General features: G+C 42.2%; 2 protein-coding genes across 8 annotated transcripts in view; one reads left to right on the forward strand and one right to left on the reverse strand.

Annotated features, from left to right (window-relative positions):
- LOC122568506 (elongation factor-like GTPase 1) overlaps nucleotides 1-19,252 on the reverse strand; it is a 29,926-nt gene extending 10,674 nt beyond the window's left edge. Inside the window, exons 1-4 of one of the 4 annotated variants that reach the window (XM_043728292.1) lie at nucleotides 18,878-19,252; nucleotides 15,462-18,789; nucleotides 15,161-15,286; nucleotides 14,702-14,853 (exon numbers count right to left, since the gene is read on the reverse strand). In XM_043728292.1, the coding sequence (XP_043584227.1) occupies nucleotides 14,702-14,853; nucleotides 15,161-15,286; nucleotides 15,462-18,079 (2,896 nt within the window). In that variant the 5' untranslated portion in view covers nucleotides 18,080-18,789; nucleotides 18,878-19,252. Of the gene's footprint in view, nucleotides 1-14,701; nucleotides 14,854-15,160; nucleotides 15,287-15,461 lie in introns of all 4 variants that reach the window. The other 3 variants (XM_043728293.1, XM_043728294.1, XM_043728291.1) reach the window with 3 other exon arrangements.
- On the forward strand, nucleotides 21-14,350 carry LOC122568509 (uncharacterized protein DDB_G0271670). Of its 4 annotated transcripts, none has more exons than XM_043728306.1 (6): nucleotides 21-1,277; nucleotides 6,831-7,668; nucleotides 11,339-11,593; nucleotides 12,704-12,854; nucleotides 13,018-13,140; nucleotides 13,279-14,350. In XM_043728306.1, the coding sequence occupies exons 2-6, from the start codon at nucleotides 6,916-6,918 to the stop codon at nucleotides 13,395-13,397; spliced, it is 1,401 nt and encodes a 466-aa protein (XP_043584241.1). In that variant the 5' UTR covers nucleotides 21-1,277; nucleotides 6,831-6,915; the 3' UTR covers nucleotides 13,398-14,350. The 4 variants fall into 4 exon arrangements, with proteins under 4 accessions (XP_043584241.1, XP_043584239.1, XP_043584240.1 ...); XM_043728304.1 differs by having other exon boundaries at nucleotides 21-1,273; XM_043728305.1 differs by lacking the exon at nucleotides 21-1,277 and adding an exon at nucleotides 1,534-1,679.
- Nucleotides 19,253-19,587: the final 335 nt, after the last annotated feature.

The following is a 19,587-nucleotide window of genomic DNA, read 5'->3' on the forward strand; positions in this document are numbered from 1 at the left end:
GTAGTAGTAGTAGTAGTAGTATTACTAGTAGTAATAGTAGTAGTAGTGGTGGTAGTAGTGATAGTAGTGGTGGTAGTAGTGGTAGTAGTAGTATTACTAGTATTACTAGTAGTAGTAGCAGTAGTAGTAGTAGTAGTAGTAGTAATTCTCCCCGCGTGCGTTGTACATCCAACTATCACGTTTCAATAATTTCGATTTGTTTCGTTTCGGAGATTGATGGGAAATAAAATATATTCAAACTGAAAAATATTGGATACAATTGCTATTCGGTGTCGATAGCAAATGTTTGTTATACATATTTGTATCGGATTATATAGGATCGTACGTATCTTATATACGTATATATATGCTCGAACTACACACGTACGTTTACATTTAATGGTTTTAGCTATCGATACGTTTCACGAACGATGTTATCTGTGAAAACATTGTATCTCGTATTATTATACTTGTATTATTACGTAATATCGCTTTTGTAAATATTTGATTCTTAACAAAAATTGAAATAAACAAATTCCATTATCATCGACATTACCAGCAGCATCGGTACACAGTTATCATCACTGCTGTATCTTACTTTGTTATTTATATCGATAACTGTTATTATCCTAACAGATTTTACTATTTATATATTACTATTTTACCGTTACTACTATCGTTATTGTTATTCTAATTACCGTAGTAATAGCGATTGCTAATTGGTAATTGATAATTACCAAGTATCTTTACCATCGCACTAGCCGACACCCAACGCTTAAAACCCGATACGTCGGTTGATAGATGAAACAAAACGACGTTGGATGCAAATTACGTTTCAGTGTTCGAATCAAAGAAAAGTTCATCTGAAAAATTAACGAGCAGCAGATACGAAAAAATTGTAGTAGTAGTAGTAGTAGTAGTAGTAGTAGTAGTAGTAGTAGTAGTAGTAGTAATAACAATAATAAGAAGAAGAATTCGTTAACAGTAAATATGAATTCTTCCTCTTCTTTCTTATTTCAGTCAATTTCTATGGAAATAACGACCATTTCTATGGTCGATAAACTAGATGTTTGGCACGTAAGAGTTAATCGCGCTTCAACGTGTAACGCTAGATGGCGAAAGTTTTAAAACTCATTGTCAGCACTGTACTAACGTTTTCCGTACGCATCGTAGTTTATCGTTAGGATTGTGGATTAGAATCAAGCAGAAATGCCTTCAGAGTTACTACGTATTTCAAGAGCTCCGACATTACTATATCTTTGACTCAAAATTGATTTTCTCCTTGGAAACCTCTGTATGTATGTTAATCGAATCGCTATAACTATGAACCGATTATGCGTGCAGCTGCTACGCGATGCGTAATAATTTAGTGTCGATGTAACTTTAATATGATACGAGTTAATAATAAAATAAAACTTATCGACCGGATTGATAAAGTTGTTTCGTTGTAACGCCAACAGGCATGCGTGTACGTAGATAAATATACGAACGTTTAGCCTGGGGCCAGATACGTAAATACGTGACGAACCAGCCCGATATGTTGGGTGAGTGGAACAGTCGAGCGTAATGGCCAAGTTTAATTAGAACGTCGGATACGATGACATAGAAATAGAATCGACTGTACACAAATGCGTATATCGGAGAAATCCAAACACCGAGATAGACTGGTGGTTGAATTTGTTGATCGGGCAAGACGTACGGTAAGTCTTGGAGATGCAAGGCTAGAGACTGGTTCAGATACATGGCCAGTAGTTTATCAGTGTTGGAATTGGCGAAGCAGCAAGCAAAGCCGAATTTACCTATGCTAGTTTCACTGCGTACGATCGGACGAAGTGCTACACGATCAACGACTCGTGGAAAAATGTCGCTTTCGTTCTCGTTAGTAAAATCGTGCGCGATAATCCTGCAAAGAGAAGAAGGTAAATTCGGCTTTAGTTGTTACTTGACCAAACTACTGGCCGTGTCTAAACCAACGTTAAGCGTTGCTTAACAAGAATGCGAGAAAACAAGATCACGGCAGGCTACGAATCTATCGTTCGATGATCTGGTTTTGGAACGATGCACCGATAAAGTTAACCAGCAACTAGGTTGCCGATGAGAACCAGAATGATTTCATGCTCGATATATTTTTCTGGTATTGGATGGAACGCGCGAAAAGTAGCGGTACCGTTGCTATCGATGCTCCGATTTGCTTGCGTTTTCGCTTTTTTTCGAGTAACGCTGGCGGGCGTGCGCGCGCGCGCATGCGATCAACTTTGTTCGCGTACATTCCGAATACTCGTTAACCGTCGATGACAACTAATTTCATTGATTCGTGCAATTCGTAATAGCAAATAGCCGTTCGTAACGTAAAATGGCTGGCATTCACGCGACGCACGAAGAAACCAAGTTTTTCTCTTTCCAAGCGATCGGATATGTATGAGGGATGTATGAGGGATGTCCGTGATGCGAGTTTGATCAGTGGACATTACGAGTAAATGGACGATCGGAATAAAAGAAATTCTTAAAAGATTGCCGTTCGGTGAACGACGCGTCGTTGAACAACGTCATCGAAGGACGGCTATCCATCAGTTATTACAAGTTTCTTCAATTCGAATTCGGATATCCATATCTTAGGAAATAAGAAATCTCGAACGTTCGAATTTCGACGCATCGATCGCCAAAGTTGTTGATAGATTTCTTTGCCAATTTATCGACTGACGCGTAGCGTAAACGTGATCGTGAGAGAATAAATATATGATCGCGTGTGGTACGCGTATCGTACGCATTCATGTACTTGGAAACTTGGAAGGAAAATAATGCTCGATATGGCCAGGGGTATAGGAGAGACGTGGATGCGGGAAAAATGGAGAATGGAGGAACATGGAATGAAGGAACATGGAACATAGGAAGGGAAAGGAAGAAGAAGAAGAGAAACAGAGTGTCGCGTAATTCCCTCCTAACCAAGTTCCGATAGATTTGTTTCGTCGAACCATCGGATTTTCACGTTGTCACGGATATCTTGTAATATTTTCTTCCTGTAACGATTCGCGATTCTCGGTTGTCCGTTTTGGCACACTCTGTCATTCACACGAGAATGAAAACCGTGTATACATCGGTACGTAGCGAGTATTCAGCGGATAGGTAGTGTGTAGGTAGATGCGTCGATGGAGGAGCAAAGGAAGGTAGAGGATTGGCGGAGATGCAGCTTAGAATTCCACGCATAGTCGAGGGGTCTCTGGTTGGTTGGTAAGTGGGACTAGCCGGGACTCATAGGCAGCGTGTCTCCTACGAGGCTCACAGTCTTATTCGGAACTCTGAAACGCGTCCAAGCGCCGTGTTCTCTCACTTGTCCGAACAAGTTTTCTCGTTCGCACGTTCTTTCTCCCCCGAAATTCGGTGAAATTCATTCGAATAACGCATTCGATCATGCGTAAAAATTTCAGCAACACCGTCGTTTGATTCTGTCGGGAATCTACCGAGGGGGATACAGAGAGAGAGAGAGAGAGAGAGAGAGAGAGAGAGAGAGAGAGAGAGAGAGAGAGAGAGAGAAAGAAAGAGAGAGAGAAAGGGAGGGAGAGAGAGAAAAAGAGGGAGAGGGAGAGGGAGAGAGAGAGACACGTTGCGTCGAATCGAACGAGAATCGATCGAAATCCGTTCGCCACTCTTTCACCAGGATCCGGTATAACGTTCGTATCGCGGATATTTTCGAATATCTCTCAGGAAGAAAGATCGTCGCTGTTCTAACGCTGTTATAACGGATCAAGCTGCGAAGAATCGAAATCGTCAAGACTAGATATCGAGGTTGGGCTGGGGGTCGGGGTCGAGGTCGAGACCCAGATCAACGTCAAGATCTTGATCGAAATCGAGGTCGTGCTTGGATGTCGAGGGTGAGTTCAGGGATATTTATCTCTGATATTAGATCGTTACCGTACCGTGATTACGCGTATTCCATTCGGTTAGCCATTTTCTCGCTGTCAACGATCGCCGCGAGATCGTAACGACAGAACGCGATTATCCGTTGTAAATACAAATATTTGATCTTCGTTTGTTGGATTTTCGTGGATGGAAGAGAATGGGAGCAAGATAATCTCATCGTACGGAAAAGTACGCGTTTGACGAATCGAAAGTAACCTTTTCGAAATGCAGCCCCACCAATTCTCACCAATATTTCCTCTTTGTATTTCACGTGTAATTATCGTTAAAAACATTTTATCAGGAAGAGAATGTGTGTGCCAGATATATACACACACGTATATGTCAACAGACACGCTTCGTTGTATTTGCAAAAACGAACAATTTGGTTTGCGCGGAATTTGCGATTTATGATTTCGGCGGGTCTGCGACGCGTATCGTTCGTCACGTGTGTCGTGTGTCGCGTGTCGCGTGTGGCGAGTGGCGAGTGGCGAGTGGCGAATCGCGAGAGAACAACCAACGAGATTATCCGTAATATCGTGAAAACAATAACTTTCTTTTTTTTAATCGTAGAAATATGACTTTGTTTAAACGTATCGTTAAGTTGACCGAAGCTGGCTAATTGAAGGTAAATCATATCTACGTGCAAGTGCTGTAACGCGAGTCCCATTAAATAAGATAGATTGGAAGGTAGCCGAGGTAATAATACCCGAGAAAAGTAGACGATCGAGCGATCATGTTCGACGCAGAGGATTTTTAAAACGTAGAGAAATAATCGAGACAGAGGCCAAGCTTTCCAACCATTTAATTGAATTTAGGTCGCGGTGCGAGCCGTGGTAGTGTCTTGAAATTTACACAAGAAAATATATCACCGTCTTAAGTGTGTTGCTTAATGCGTTTAAAATACATGGAAAATGGAAAATGGAAAATGAAAAATGAAAGATGAAAGATGAAAAATCATAAACAAACGAGGCGGCTCGAGTAAGTAACGGTTTGGGTCGTACGTCGTACCTATGTATATAAGTATGTACCTATATACAGGGTACGTCAGGCAATTGGCGCTGGTTGGCAATATCTAGAATTTGGTAAGAGATGGGCAGATTAACTCTCGAGTTTTTCACTTTACTTTCTCTGCAAGTGCAACGATGCACCTTTTCTTTTGAATGGAATCGCATTTTTTCTCTGTTATTTGTATCAACTCTTTTTTCTACGTTTGCGAAACACGTAACATTGACGCGCGCGCGCGCGCGTGTGTGTGTGTGTGTGTGTGTGTCGAACAGCTTTACCGACGGTTTAAAGCGGTGACTGGTTAAAATTGGTTTTTCAAAAGCGCCGCTCGTTATAATGGTTATTTTAATAACGATATAGCGACTATTGGCGCGGAATGTTTCGACGAGTCGATGGGAATAACAATAATGCGTTGGATGGAAAGAGTACGTTTGCATTTTTCGAGCGCATCGTTACACTTGCAAAGAAAGCGAAGCGATAGGGAAATAGATACTATACAGTTACTATAGATACTTTCCTATCTCTCAGCGAATTGGCAATTGCGCGGCACACCCTCTATACGTGATATATCATATTATTATATACGTAATATGTTAAATACCTAGGTTAGCCGTCTCATTGAATTTTAGCGGTTGTTGCATGCCGCGGCCTTGAACACGCAAAGAAAGATAACGGCTCGCGAGAAACGTAAGAGACGCTAACCTGATTTCACCGCATCCGCGTGGTGAATCGTATCGAGCTATAATTACCCACCGCGACACCCCGTAGCCACGCGTTTTACCTGCTAACGGCGATGCAACGGCTAACCGGATCGTCAACTTGATTTCATAAACGACAAAGCCTGATTCCCATAAATAATAAATAATACGTATCGGTATAACGTATTTATGCACGTATTTCATTACATACGCTTACATATGCTATGCTTACATATTTGGAATCGCGAAGCTCGATCGAACGATTTTAAAGGTAAAAAGTGTGGCGAAAAGAAGAAAGAAAGCAAGAGAAAAATTTGCCTACCAGAGAAAAACAACAAAGAGAGGAGGAGAACACGCATACGTACACGTATGTACGACATAAGAAAGCAAATGCATAACGTTACGTTGCATTTCCTCTGTATATTGCCTTGCCACCGATACACGTAAATCCACCGAGGAAAATACCGATGTACGTAAATCTACCGAGAAAAATACCGATATACGTAAATCTACCGAGAAAAATACCGATACACGTAAATCTACCGAGAAAAATACCGATACACGTAAATCTACCGAGAAAAATACCGATACACGTAAATCTACCGAGAAAAATACCGATACAGGTAAATCTACCGAGAAAAATACCGATACACGTAAATCTACCGAGAAAAATACCGATACACGTAAATCTATCGAGAAAGATACCGTTAAGGGAGCTTCAACTTTCTCTCCGTACGTTTGTCATCTTCCTTCTTCTTCTTACTTTTCTCACTTTCTTCCCTTCTTCTACGCTCTTTCCAACGTTTTGTTCTTTTCGCCGAAGGAGACGAGCCGATGTTCTCACCGCACCGTGAAAGCTAGGCGAGAAGCGTGAGAAATGGGAATATCTGGCTTTTTTTTAATTTACATCTCTGATTCCTGCATTCGTTAATCCCGTCGTAACGATGAAACGCCAACACCATAGGAAATAGAAGTGGCAAATTTCGCCGCTTGCCGATTAACTCGATCAATATACGGTTATCGAGTAATTGGACGAGTGTACTTGTTAAGAAACTAAATGGTTTTGCCGTTGCCGTAGGAAACAAGGTCGGACTTGGCGATAGAGATAGAGATAGATAAATAGATAGACAGATGGATGGATGGATGGATGGATGGATGGATAGATAGATAGATGGATGGATAGATAGATAGATAGACAGGGAGAGAGAGACGCATCGCGTTCATTGCTAATCGCGATCTCTTTATTTTTAGGAGATAGCAGAAGAAAATCACGAAAGAGAATCGCTTTCTTTGATTTTTCCATCTATTCGATCGACATCGGAGACACCGAAACGAAATGAAGCCGATCCAAGGTGCGATATGGTTGCTTGCATTGGCGGTTGGATGTATAGCTTTACCGGCGCAATTGCAAGCAAATTCGAAGAATGCGGGCAAAACGAAGCAAAGCAAGACGACGTCGTTGCATTTGAGGCAGGGCGGGTCTAACGATTCGGCAATTATGCCGAACGGTAGTAGGAACATCGATGAGAACAGCATCGACGTTAACAACGATACCAAGATTGCCGGTAAGAACGACGTGGACGGCGCTATTCTATCGAAACCGCTTCCTCTCGGAATTTCTGCTACTATCGAGAGCAACGCGGTGCTCGCATCATCCTTACCGTCATCGTCATCAACCACGTCGGCATCGACATCGACATCCACATCCACGTCCACTTGGACGGATCATCCTCTCGCGGGAATGACAGAGTTGTCCCCAGCGAGCGGTTCTTCGTCGCCGCCAATTAGCAAAACAGAATTTAGTTCAGCATCGACGAGCAACCGCGGAACGACCATGACCACGAGAATCGCGCTAAATACCAGCACTTCTAATACAAGCTTGAGCGTGTTTCCTACCGAAGCTTCTTCAAGAACCATCGCTACCAATCGAGATACGGCTACCTTGCTATCTTCCTCGAAAAAGTCCACCACGAACTCGAACGAATTTGTTACTACTCCTGCTACGGCTTGGTCGAAGGAGACGCGAGAATCAGCCGGAAAAATTCGCCCTCAAATTAAGCTGACGACAAACTACACTAGTCTGACCGAGGTAAGTAAACGCCACTTTCTCACAAACTAACGAATATAACGAGAGAGAAGCGGCACTTTGTTAGGAAAGACGCGTATTCGTGTGCAGGAACATTGGAAAACCTAAAAGGACTAAGCAACTAACTTTGATTTTGTGATGGTTCTGATGCGAGAAATGGCTTGGAAATAGGTAAATACGGTATCGGTAGAGTACTATCTCGATATAGTAAAGATATTTCAATATCGCGGCACACGAGTTCCATGTTTCGTATTCGCAAGTAGAAAACCAGCAACCAGCTAATAAAATATATATATCGTTGCTCGTGTTATCCTCCAGTTTTCCTGCGATCTGGACTTGGCGAGCGCGGTAAAAAGCTGATACGCGTTAGAGAGGCGACGAACGATATAGTTAGAGATAGTTTGGCGAGATTAATCGAAGCAGCAGAGATCGAAGAATTAATCGCGGCGCAGAAACGTGAAAGAAAACGTTTCAAATCAGCCATATTACCTACTTGCTTCGTATACTTTTAAACGCAACAGATTGTGTCCGCGGAGCGTTCCACGTGCAAAGTATAACTGTTTAAGCTACGTATATACATAACTATGTTAGTACCGTAAGTACGCTGCTATAAAGCGGTTAGGTTGCACGGTTAAAGACGCGTTCCAGCTAAATCGTGCATACGCTCGGCTCGATAAAAATAAGCCGTGTTTCGTACGATCTGGTATAACAACGCGATCGGCCGAACGATACGGGTACGACAGTGGTATCTTGGTTCGCTAATACACCGGGGTTTACGCAGTCCGTATTAAGTAGAAGCTAGAATTTTGATCGTCAACGGACGATAGATGACACAGTTGGATTACCATATCGAGTGGTACGAAGCAACGTATGCTATGCCTCGGTAGAAACGCTGTGACGCGCACACTGAAACAACGATAGCACGTAGTAAAGGAGAACATGGGAAAATTATAGTTTTCGCAACTTCGCCCGGTTAGAAGATCGGAAACGTAAAAAAGGGGTCGTCTCGTGTTGAACTTTTCACGACTTACTATTACCGAACGTTGGCAAGGCTTGAACGCAAACTTTCCGCACGGTGTATAACGCATTAACAAAGGCAGAGAGTTTAAAGGGTTAATATCCGTTATTATCAAGATATATAGGCGAGATATAGGTTGGAGAGAAACGATCGATAAATAGTAAAGTGGACGAGAAATTTCTTTCTTTTCCGCCTATTTCCTTGTTCCTTCCGAGAATTGCCACGCTATCTTACAGCAATTTCCATGATTTCGCTGCGTTTCTTCTTTCACTTTTTCCCTACTATCCTCTATCCCTTCTCGTCTCGATGCATCGCCTTGATCGTCGATGATGCATCCGGTAATTATTTTAATAGGCGTCGCTTCGCTCGGCAAACGATTACCTATGAAACTCGTTTACATCCCACGAATTACAGTTACCGATAGATATCCGACATGATGGAAAGGTCGGATCGGATGCAAAACGGTTCTGTCTGTCGCGTTCTATCGTAAGAGTTACGTTTTACCTAGGCGATCGACGATTAATCGTGCCAGCTAAGATTTACTTTGTAAATAAGAAGGAGATAGAGGAAGAGAGCGCAACCGACGCGGAATTCCGGATGCCGAAGGTACTAACGACTGTCTACTTGCGAGTCTGTTGTATCTTGGCGTGGATACACGCGCGTGTAGTCGATAAGAAAGGCTCGGTTTGTTAACGCAAACATCATCGAAGCGCTAGAGGTAACACGCTAAAGTCGTGTAGTAAGAAGCAAATAGCGCGATGTAACGAAACAATATCCATCGTAAATACAACAACAATTTCCGTTTCACGGTACAAAGAACGACGCGTAGCGTTAGTAGTAAATGAAGTAGTAAATGTTGAATCGTTTGAAATCTTTCTTTCGTAAATGGTAACGTGTCGAAGAAAGATCGTCTTTCGTTCCGATTGTCCGAACATCTGCTAATTATTCAAAATTCGTTGCATGTAATGGTAATAAAATAATCGATGGGAACGATATATAAGGGAAAGGAAAGAAAGATAATTAAGATATATTAGCGACAAACGTAAATGATTAAGGTAAAGGATCGATGCGAGAAAGCAAATAAAACGTGAAAAATGAAAGAAAAGGAAACGTAGGTTTGACGATGGTTCAGGATCGGTTCGAGCCGCTCGTGGCTTAAGCATTACGTAGAACGTAGAACGTAGAACGTAGAACGTAGAACGTAGAACGTAGAACGTAGAACGTAGAACGTAGAACGTAGGAAGAAAAAGGAGGCGCGTCGCGTTAACGTTAATGCGAATTTTGATCGTGGTATCGTAACACAGGTATAGTAGGTTGAAAGGGTTCCATGTTAGTCCGTGTATAGCCTGTACCATAGGTTCCAAGTCCACCGGTCTACTGCGTTTCGAGTTGTTCAACTTGAATATTCGCTGAATCAAGCGCTGTTGAAGTTTTTTTACTAAATTGTCACGCGAATCGTATTGCTCGCTTTAGCGTTTGAAAAGGAGGGCGAGTGTTCATGACCGTGACGCGCTAGTGGATCGGCCGATGTTAATATCGGTAGTGGAACGTGACGGTACCAAAAGAAGCAGAAAACATTGAAAAGGAAAAGAGCAAGAAGAGGTTAGATAAATGCGGAGAATCGAATGGCGTTACTCGTTACACTCGCTGGTCGCTGAATGTTACGTGTTACGTTCGCGCGATCTTGTGCCCGAGCGGATACTTATGTACGCGGAGCGTTTCCATCGATCTGGCTGTAATCATCGAACGAGAACGATCGTGATATGATAGCGGTGGGATCGAACGAACGATTAAACTTTGACCATATGGGAGATAGAATGGACTTGTCACGGTGACGAGAAACTCCGATTCGATTATATAGAATCTAGACTAGACCAACGGAAACTTTGATCAACGGAATTACGATTAGCGCATCGATTACGAAAGTATGCCGTGCCAGCGACAGTAGCATAGGGGGGAAAAAAATCGAACGTAACGATGAAAATACGATTACGCCTTTCGTTTGTAATGTATGTGCACTATGGATTTTTCATTTTGCTCGATTTTCTACGGCTAGAACGAAACTTTGTAAGGAAAGGGAAGGAAAGAGCGACGATAGCTGTCGGAACGGCTGTTTATTCGTAACGTAAAGGCAATTATTATTGGAAGCGCGTCGAAGAGATTCTTCCGAGTTGGCAAATAGAAAATCGACGTTGAAATTGGCACGGGCACTGACTCGGACTCGGTGTTGCTGCCGATATTGTATATAGGTGTAGCTGTAGTAATATTATCGTGTTATTCCTAATGGAACCGGCAAGTTTGTGGTTCGCGAGAACCACCAAGAATCACGATCGTGGATTCACGACTCGGCAAAATTAGATTTCGTTTCTTTCATTTTCTTATTTAACCGCCGCGTTCCACGTTCTTGACGCATTCGCGTCGTTTCCTCCTCTTTTCCTCTCCTCTTGCCCCTTTTACACGTTTGCGCGATTATTACACTCTAAACACGCGATTAACGCTAGGTATCTGCAAAGTTAAAAGTACTGGAACGACGAGCGTTAGCACGCGACGTATGCGTGCGTAGAGTAGGCCGTAGCGACTCGAGTAAGAGTAAGCAGGAATAACAGGAGTAAAAGAAGCAGGAATAAAAGCGCTGGTTATTTGGTCGATTTGCAGACAGGAGTACGACTACCGGAGGGTGCGAGCGCAGCTCTGGCAAAACCAACCAAGTATCATTACTATCCGCATAATCAGCACATCTACTTGTTACCAGAATGCGCTGTTCAGCAGGTTTGCAATGCAGTTTACGTCAGACTCAACTTTACCCAGCCTCTGTGCGCTTGTCCAGGAAGATACCGCGACCCTTGCAGCGCCTCTCTCGACAGCGACGATCTCCACACTACGGAGCTGGTCACCGACCCTCGAACCAAGGTTAGTCGCCTTGCCTTCTATCCGCTTTACTAGACCTTTATTCCCGTGCTTGCTACGTGTACCTTTTCTCCTCAGTCAGATGTTTCTTCTTCTCGTTACGCTTCTCGTTACGCTTCTCGTTACGCTTAACGTAACGTAACGTGACGTAACGGAACGGAACGGAACGGAACGGAAGAAATCGATTCGATCTTTCGAATCGTATTGTTCGCGTTCGCAAACCTATCGTATTTTCTAAACCTAGCGCTACCTACTTGTCGTCGTAATGCAAAATATGCAAAAATACCGAAAAGTAACCGATTTACCGACGCGTTACAACTTATCCGAACATATCTATCACGTATCTACAGTTACTCGTAATATGTGCTATGTGCAATAGTATAATAGTATAATAGTAAAAATGCGACAGCATAGGATCGTTATATCGATTGTAAAACGACAAAATCTCGCCTAGGTGTTTCTCCGTACGAAAGCAACTAACAATCTCCCGTTACTTGCCTTTCTTTAATAAATTGCATTTATTTATACGTAACGTCTATTCGCACGCGGAAACTATAGTCTCGATTATATACCATTTTCCGAACGATTTCTTTTTCCCTTCTTCTTACGTCCTCTGCCCCTCTCGCACTCTTTTCTTTCTCATTAACAAAGCGGCTGGACATACGTTGCGGCGTTGTTGAAATACTTTCTCGCTTTGTTATCAGTTAACAGTATCTGATCGATACATATACAACGTTAAAAATTCAAAGATCTAAAGAGTACGGTAGGTGCGGTCCGTTACATTGGATCGAAGCAAATTGTACCGTAGGAACGACGCGGAACGACGAAAGTCGGCGATACGAGAGAAAAAGCGATCGCAGATCGACGCGACGGCAAAAGCTTGCCGGACCAGAGAACACGGTGAGAATGCAAGAAACGACGATCGTTCGCTTTCAGCCAACGTAACAACAATTTTTCTATTTGAGACGAAATTATTCGACGACACCAACTAACTAATAAACGCGTGATATTATAAACGCTCGAAAATATATAGAAATATTCGTAGTGAACGCGCGTATACTTGTACGTATAAACGTGGCGGTGAAAATGGATCTAAAGTTGCTCGATTTTTAGGCCCTAACGTTGGTGAAAACGTGCGAACCAGTGGCGGAAATGCGCGAATGTAGAATACCGAGGGACTGGTCTCTTCTCGCGCTACAAAACGTGCGAACGGGAAAGTCTCATTACCTCGTGATATGTCGCTGTCCCGATGCCAACATATTGGGTACGTATGTAAATGCGAAAAGCGGCATAATCGTCCTAGAAAAAAACAACTAAACGAGCGATTAGGTTACGTTACGACAGATTACATTACGAACTGTTCGAGTTCAACTATCTATACATCTTGTACGCTTCCTACGGATCGTTAATTGTATCGTATGCTGTAGAGGGTCCTATGAGTCACGATCAACCAACATATGCCAGTGTACCAGGGATTCGGGTTTACGGGATGATGTGCGTGCAAGGAAATCGAAAAGGCCGACAACTGCGGTATACCCGCGCTCTTTCAGGTATTTGCTCTTTGAAAATCTCCATAGATGTTTCCACGAATATCGGAAATATCGACGATCAACGCCGCCGCTTGTTGGCTGCTGGCTCCAATCATCCACGATTAACACGATTTTTGTCTGACTATATATTCCTTGCAGATCGTCCCCAACGAGAAATGGCCCAAGATTCTCACAATGACGGAGAAAACACGAACGAACGATTGAACTTTCCATGGTACAAGGTACAACAACTTATGGATATAGCTGTTTGGGACTAGATTCGTTGATTAAACAAACAACTTTCGACGATACGATCAGTAGACAATATGCTTAGCGGCGTACCCTATTTCTATTTATTCGTTGTAAGCGTCTCTCTCTCTCTCTCTCTCTCTCTCTCTCTCTCTCTCCTTCTCTGCTTCGCTTCGCCCTCAATTTATTTATCGATTCGTCTGTTTCTTACGTTTATTTATATATATCATACGTATCTAGATGTATATGTATATCTATCCCTACCGAGGCACGTTTATAACATCAACGACCAGATCGTGAAAGCTGCGTGTATTGTATCCTTTCGTAGATTTGTCTGTTATAATTTGGACTACACGACGTGATTCTGCGTAACGATCGAACGTAATCAGCGTTCAATATTTCATTTCTAGTATCGTCGTCACTCAACGTGTCACTCTCTTTCCTTAAAACCTTAAATCCTTCATTCGAATTCGATCGTTTACTTACATTACTACCTTCTGTATTCCGCGTAGTAACAAACGATAGTAGAATAACACCGAATGCCAAACGTATCGTACGATGAGCGGAAAATTATAGGTGGTTGTGTCCGTTTATCCGATTAGAATAACGAATTAATCGTACGAATACTATCGTCCTCCATTTATGGTGAATCTATGGTAAAATTAATGAAAAAGGCAGCTACAAGTATTTTACTAGCTGTCAAAATTCTTGCTGCTAAAATGCTCACAGAATCATTTTATCATTAATATGTTACGCAATTCTGTAAGATAGACTCTTTGTAAATCCTAGAGAGAAGAAGCGCATCGTGTTAAATTAAAAAATATTATGTCCTACTATACGGATTACGATCGCGTGAATCGTACTTGGGTGAATTCACGTTGAGAAAGAAGTCGCGAAAGAGATCGTGCCGAATTAATTATTCCGTTTGAAATTATACAGAAACGAAATCGAACGATACAAGCCAGATTTTTTGATAGTAAAATATTCTCTTATTCATTTTTTACCTAATCCCTTGCACGTGTGTGTGTGCGTGTGTGTGTGTGTGTCGCCCAACGTCTAATCTGTTTAGGTTTTTTTTTTTAAATTCTTGTCTCTTTCAAGAAAGAGTACCAACGCCTCGTTAAACCATCGTATAAACGACCGTATATGCGAAAAGTTGAAAAGAGTTGTTGCGACAGATGATCGAAGCGAACGAAAGGCGACAAAGTATTTTACGATACGAAAATTCGACGATATATCCGAATCGACGTAATAACGACACTCGTCTTTCCATTTCATCCAGCCTATTTCGTCCCACCCACTTATCGTTAAATGAAAAGGAAATCAAACTTACCCAGTACGTCCGAATTGACTAGGACGCTGCAGCTATACATTGGAGTAACTAATCGAGGGTGTCTCGAATTAAACGCACGACGGCAAGCTTCTTTGCATGCTGACATCAAATGACCGCCATCCACGTGTCCTTGATTCTGGCTGCCATTTTCGCTAATAACAGAGGTTTTTATTTTTCAAACGATATTCGATTTTATTAGCTGATTAGACGTTGAAACGTTGAAACGTTTGAAACGTAACGACGCAAGGAAAATGCAAGCATGAAAGGCGAGAAAAGTACGGCGCGAGGAAATAATTGGAAAATAGAAACGTAATTAAAATACGTAATTGAAAACGTGTAACGCGTAAGGTAACGCATATGGTACGTACATGATGCTTGTGAAATTGAAGCGTTAATTTCGTTTAGTTTGTTCATTCGGGTAATTTAATACGCGATATCAAGCTTTACGAAGTGACATACCTTTGTGAATCTTGATTATTAATTTCCCACTTTTTCACGACGAAACAGACACCCATCATAGGCTCTTCGCAGAGAGGTCCGGCGAGCGTCGCTAGTTGGAAACCATTGACCATGCTGCTCTCGTAACTAGACATGGTAGATAATATTAATGATAATAACAACAACGATAATAACCTGTCTGTTTCATTTGAATAGATATAGTTAATGTTGAAGTATTTTGTCGATCAGCGTGGAAAAGAAGGAAGGGGCGGGACGGTTACCAGGACGGGTACTAGTCTTCGTCGTGTAGATGATTACTTACGAAGCACGTGGATCCATAGACTTTGAGTGGCTTTCCCAAAATTTCCTCTGCTTATAATCAGTTTCGTTCAGCAAGATATTAGGTCCGCAGTTTCGTGGCCCGAACGACCATATTTTGTCCAACGCGTCCTTTTCCCCCGCTTCTCGAAACGCATTGGCCAACTCGCTTCTCAACGATTCTAACGCGCGTTGCTTCCTCTCCGACATCGAGCGTAACGATTCCATTCCACGATCGATCGTAATCTTTTCAGTATCTTTCCTCTCTCTTTCTGAACGCGATTTACCATAATGGTGATAGGACGCCTTTATTAAATCGGCGTTCTTCTCCAAAATCTTGGTTACTTTCTCCGGTAAAGGTCTCGCATCGATTTCAAAATAACACTGTCGATTCGCCGTCCAAGAAGCAAGACTAACGTCTTCGGCTTTCTTCTCGATCGCTTCGTTCACCATATCGACCTTCGGTGGAGGCACGACAGTTTCTCTAAACGGTACGATAGGTTCCGACACGTTTACATCGACTTTAGCGTAACATAACTTTAAATCTTCCAAACATCTCTCCAAATGCACTTCTCCGGCGGTGCTTAATACGATTTCCCCAGTCTCTTGAATGTGAACGATGGCACAGGCATCCGCCTGATTAAGCAATTTTAACCCATTGATCAACGGTTGCAAATCGTTCGGATGTTTCGGCTCCAGAGCCACTCGCATTATTGGTACACCGAGCGAAGTCAACTCTGAGAAAGATGGACAAGCGATAGTGGTGGAAAGCGTTGCCGTTTTTAATACGTAATCCTCCAAATCGCCGATTCCAAATACGTTACCAGCAAATACTTTGTTCGTCGGTTCTAATTCTCTACCCATTAGAAGATACAGTTTTCGTATGGTAACTCTTGTCACGTGTCTTCCGGGCTTCGAGCTTTTCAACACGACCTCGTCCTCGTCCTCGTCCTCGTCCTCGTCCTCGTCCTCGTTCTCGTCTATCGGTACTAACCCGCCTGCTCCTTTCCTTTGTCCTTTCAATATTTCACGCGGATCGTGTTTCGGTCCTAGAACGTACACGACACTTCCTTCTTCCAGGCATCCGGAATATATTCGAGCGAACGCTATTAACGTAGTTTCCGAATGTTCATCTTCTTCGCGAGTTTCTTCGGAAATCGAAACGGCACTTTTCGATCCTCCATTCCCGTCGCTCAGATCAAACTTGCCGGTATTCGCGTTCCGTTGCGCCTCTCCAAATTCCTCCATCGATCGTTGCTCCTTCGTCATTTTCTCCGCGTGCTTCGTTCGTGCCATTTCCCTTCGATCAGCCAACTCTTCGGCGGTCAACGGTTTTGGTTTATTCTCCGGCAACATCTTTTTCTCTACCGGAAACATTTTTGAAATGAATACAACGACAGGTGAACGAGGAGAAGGATCGCAGGCTAAAAACGTTTCCTTCAATTGTTGCGTTTCCTCTGGCAATGTAGAGAAATCAAAGTTTCCGCTGAGTAAACGTTCTACCTTTTCCAAAGATAAATTATCTGGTGCTGGAATCTTGTCGCATATGGCGTCGAGACACGCACGAGCCAGAGGTAGCCATTGAGAACAGACTGCCTGTAATTGAGCCTTAGCATCCGTGTGCCTCAAATCTCTGTTTGTCAATTTTATACCCAATCTTTCAGCCATCGACGCTACCTTGTCTTTATCCTTGCGAACGGTTATCGTTTCATACAGAGACCAAAGGTTATCCAATATAAGTTGAACGAACAGAGGCTTCTTCGCTTTCTCTTGAGCTCCTCTCATTATTCTCTTTGTTTTGGTATTTACGTAATAATCTCCCCAAAGCGTCTTTGATAGAACTTTTTCGCTAAGGCCCAATTTCGCCGAAAATATATTGGCAAATTCCTTAACACCGAATCCCCAGCCATCCGTAGCACTGCAAAATAAGACGTTACCTTGCTCCGGAGAGAAATATAAGGTAGAGTCGTCTATCTCTTCTAGTACCGACTGCCAATCCGCTATACTCCTTTCAGAGATGCTTTCCACCGTATCCTTTTTCAACTCCTCCTTTTCTTCCCGCTCCATTATGTCACTGGCAAATAGCTCTCCCATTACAGCATTCACCTGTTCTAAAACCTGCGTTAAATGCACGTAAGCATCCAACGGTGACAATTTCATTTCTGTAATTAATCTGTCTATTTTGTTCAATAATAAAATTGGTTTTAAACCTTCTGCGTAAGAGGTAGACAAGACGCTCCGTGTTTGTGGGCACACACCTTCTACCACGTCGATCACAATAATAGCACCGTCGCATAGTCTCACAGCTGTGGACACTTCGGAAGCAAAGTCCACGTGTCCCGGAGAATCGATTAAATTGATGGCACATTCTTGATGATTATACTTGTGATAAAGAGCGATGCAGCTTGATTTCATTGTAATTCCTCGAAGTTGCTCGTCGGGACGGCTGTCCAAATATCGTAATTTACCCGCGAGCTTATTAGAGATGATTCCATTGCTGGCAACCAGAGAGTCTGCCAAAGTGGTTTTACCATGATCTACGTGAGCTAATATACAGATGTTTCGTATATTAGCTGGTTCCCTTTGAATTTCCATTAATTTTTCTGCACTAATAAACCGCATTGTGCAATTAATTGCGATTCTATGATTATCATTAATTTACAAACAAATGTAAATGATACGAATGTTCAAAGTATCGATAAACGTGCATGTATAAAATACAACGTGGATAATAAGCCGAGGTCTTGAAGATAGCGTGATGCGACGTATGTAAGTACAAGAGAAAGAAATTTCGACGTACAATATATTTTCCTATGTATGATGCGCTTACGAACATAAATATAAGTATAAATATATAAATATATATATATATATATATACACACACACCCACGCAAAGATATACATATATATATATATGTATACTTATATACACACCATAAAAATGATGGTAAACACTATTTCACTTTATTTCCTTTCCACAATACATAGCGTCCGTTAAACAGAATGATGTATCGTAGCTTTGTTGATCGTCGTCGTGTTCCACAACATGCCACTCGTTTCGGTTGCTTAATCGGCCGCAACACGAGCTGTTTATTGGCCAACAATTGACCGTTGTAAGTATCTGTCTCGTTATTAGTCCCTCCAGACATATATTCGATAAAGGAAAAATGGTTTTCACACTTTTCCTCGCGTTCATAGGTTAGGATCATTAATGAAGTATATCGTCTTGTGTCTCGATCAATTACTTTCTATGATTTTGCGTCACCCTTTGCAAAAGACTAAATCTTCTGCGTCAATGCATTGCTTGTTTCGGCCAGCAAACAGGTTCGGCTAGTAAAAGACGTATCGAAGTGTTAATGTACACTAAGAATCACGTACCTGAACGTAATACGTAACGTCAGATAAATATTCCAATTACTTTGAACGCACGCAATTATTTCTATTAACGGATAATGAAGATCGCTTGCAAACAATCGTAGTTGACCAATACTATTGGCAAAAATTGATCAAAGGCGTTAAAATATCACGGAAGAAAATTTCGGTTATAAATCGTTTGTTACTTGTTATATAACAAGTGTACACGCGCACATGGAATACGGCGTTGCGCCATCTCTGATCCTCCTCTTCGACTACCTACTGTAGCGATCGACGCGACGTTATAAATATATATTATAGGGGGCGCAATAAAATCTATGAACGTTCATACGGTCATTATTACAGCATAAACTGGAGATATGCTTATGCACAGATAGAAAGTCTCGTGTAATGTCAAGTCGGTGGTCAATATATTTGGTCAAGTAGTCACGTCAACGTATACCATGTCAGAGAGGAAACGAGAATAGCTCACGCTTATGGATCTGGCTGTTCCTGGATTAGTGGACAGCGACCATGCGGCCAAGTGCAGAGTTTAATCGACGTTAGCATATACAAGAACCCATAAAGTTAGGGATCTGCCCTGTTTGGTTGCACCCAAGCATAGACAAGAACCTATTATTCACTTCTACGGTTCTACGGAAAAGTTCATATCTACTTTTCTATTCGGGATAGACGAATATAAGAATGACAAAGTCGCGCAATTATGAAACTAATTGCAAGTTGCCTAAGAAGGAGAAATTAATCGTTTATTAT

This window comes from Bombus pyrosoma, linkage group LG6, assembly GCF_014825855.1.
Source record: "Bombus pyrosoma isolate SC7728 linkage group LG6, ASM1482585v1, whole genome shotgun sequence".
In the NCBI taxonomy this organism is placed as follows: Eukaryota; Metazoa; Arthropoda; class Insecta; order Hymenoptera; family Apidae; genus Bombus; species Bombus pyrosoma.

Coding starts and splice junctions, on each gene's coding strand:
- LOC122568509 (XM_043728306.1), top strand. CDS start 6,916: ATGAAGCCGATCCAAGGTGCGATATGGTTGCTTGCATTGGCGGTTGGA. Junction 7,669..11,338: donor ACTACACTAGTCTGACCGAG/GTAAGTAAACGC, acceptor GTCGATTTGCAG/ACAGGAGTACGACTACCGGA. Junction 12,855..13,017: donor TCCCGATGCCAACATATTGG/GTACGTATGTAA, acceptor CGTATGCTGTAG/AGGGTCCTATGAGTCACGAT.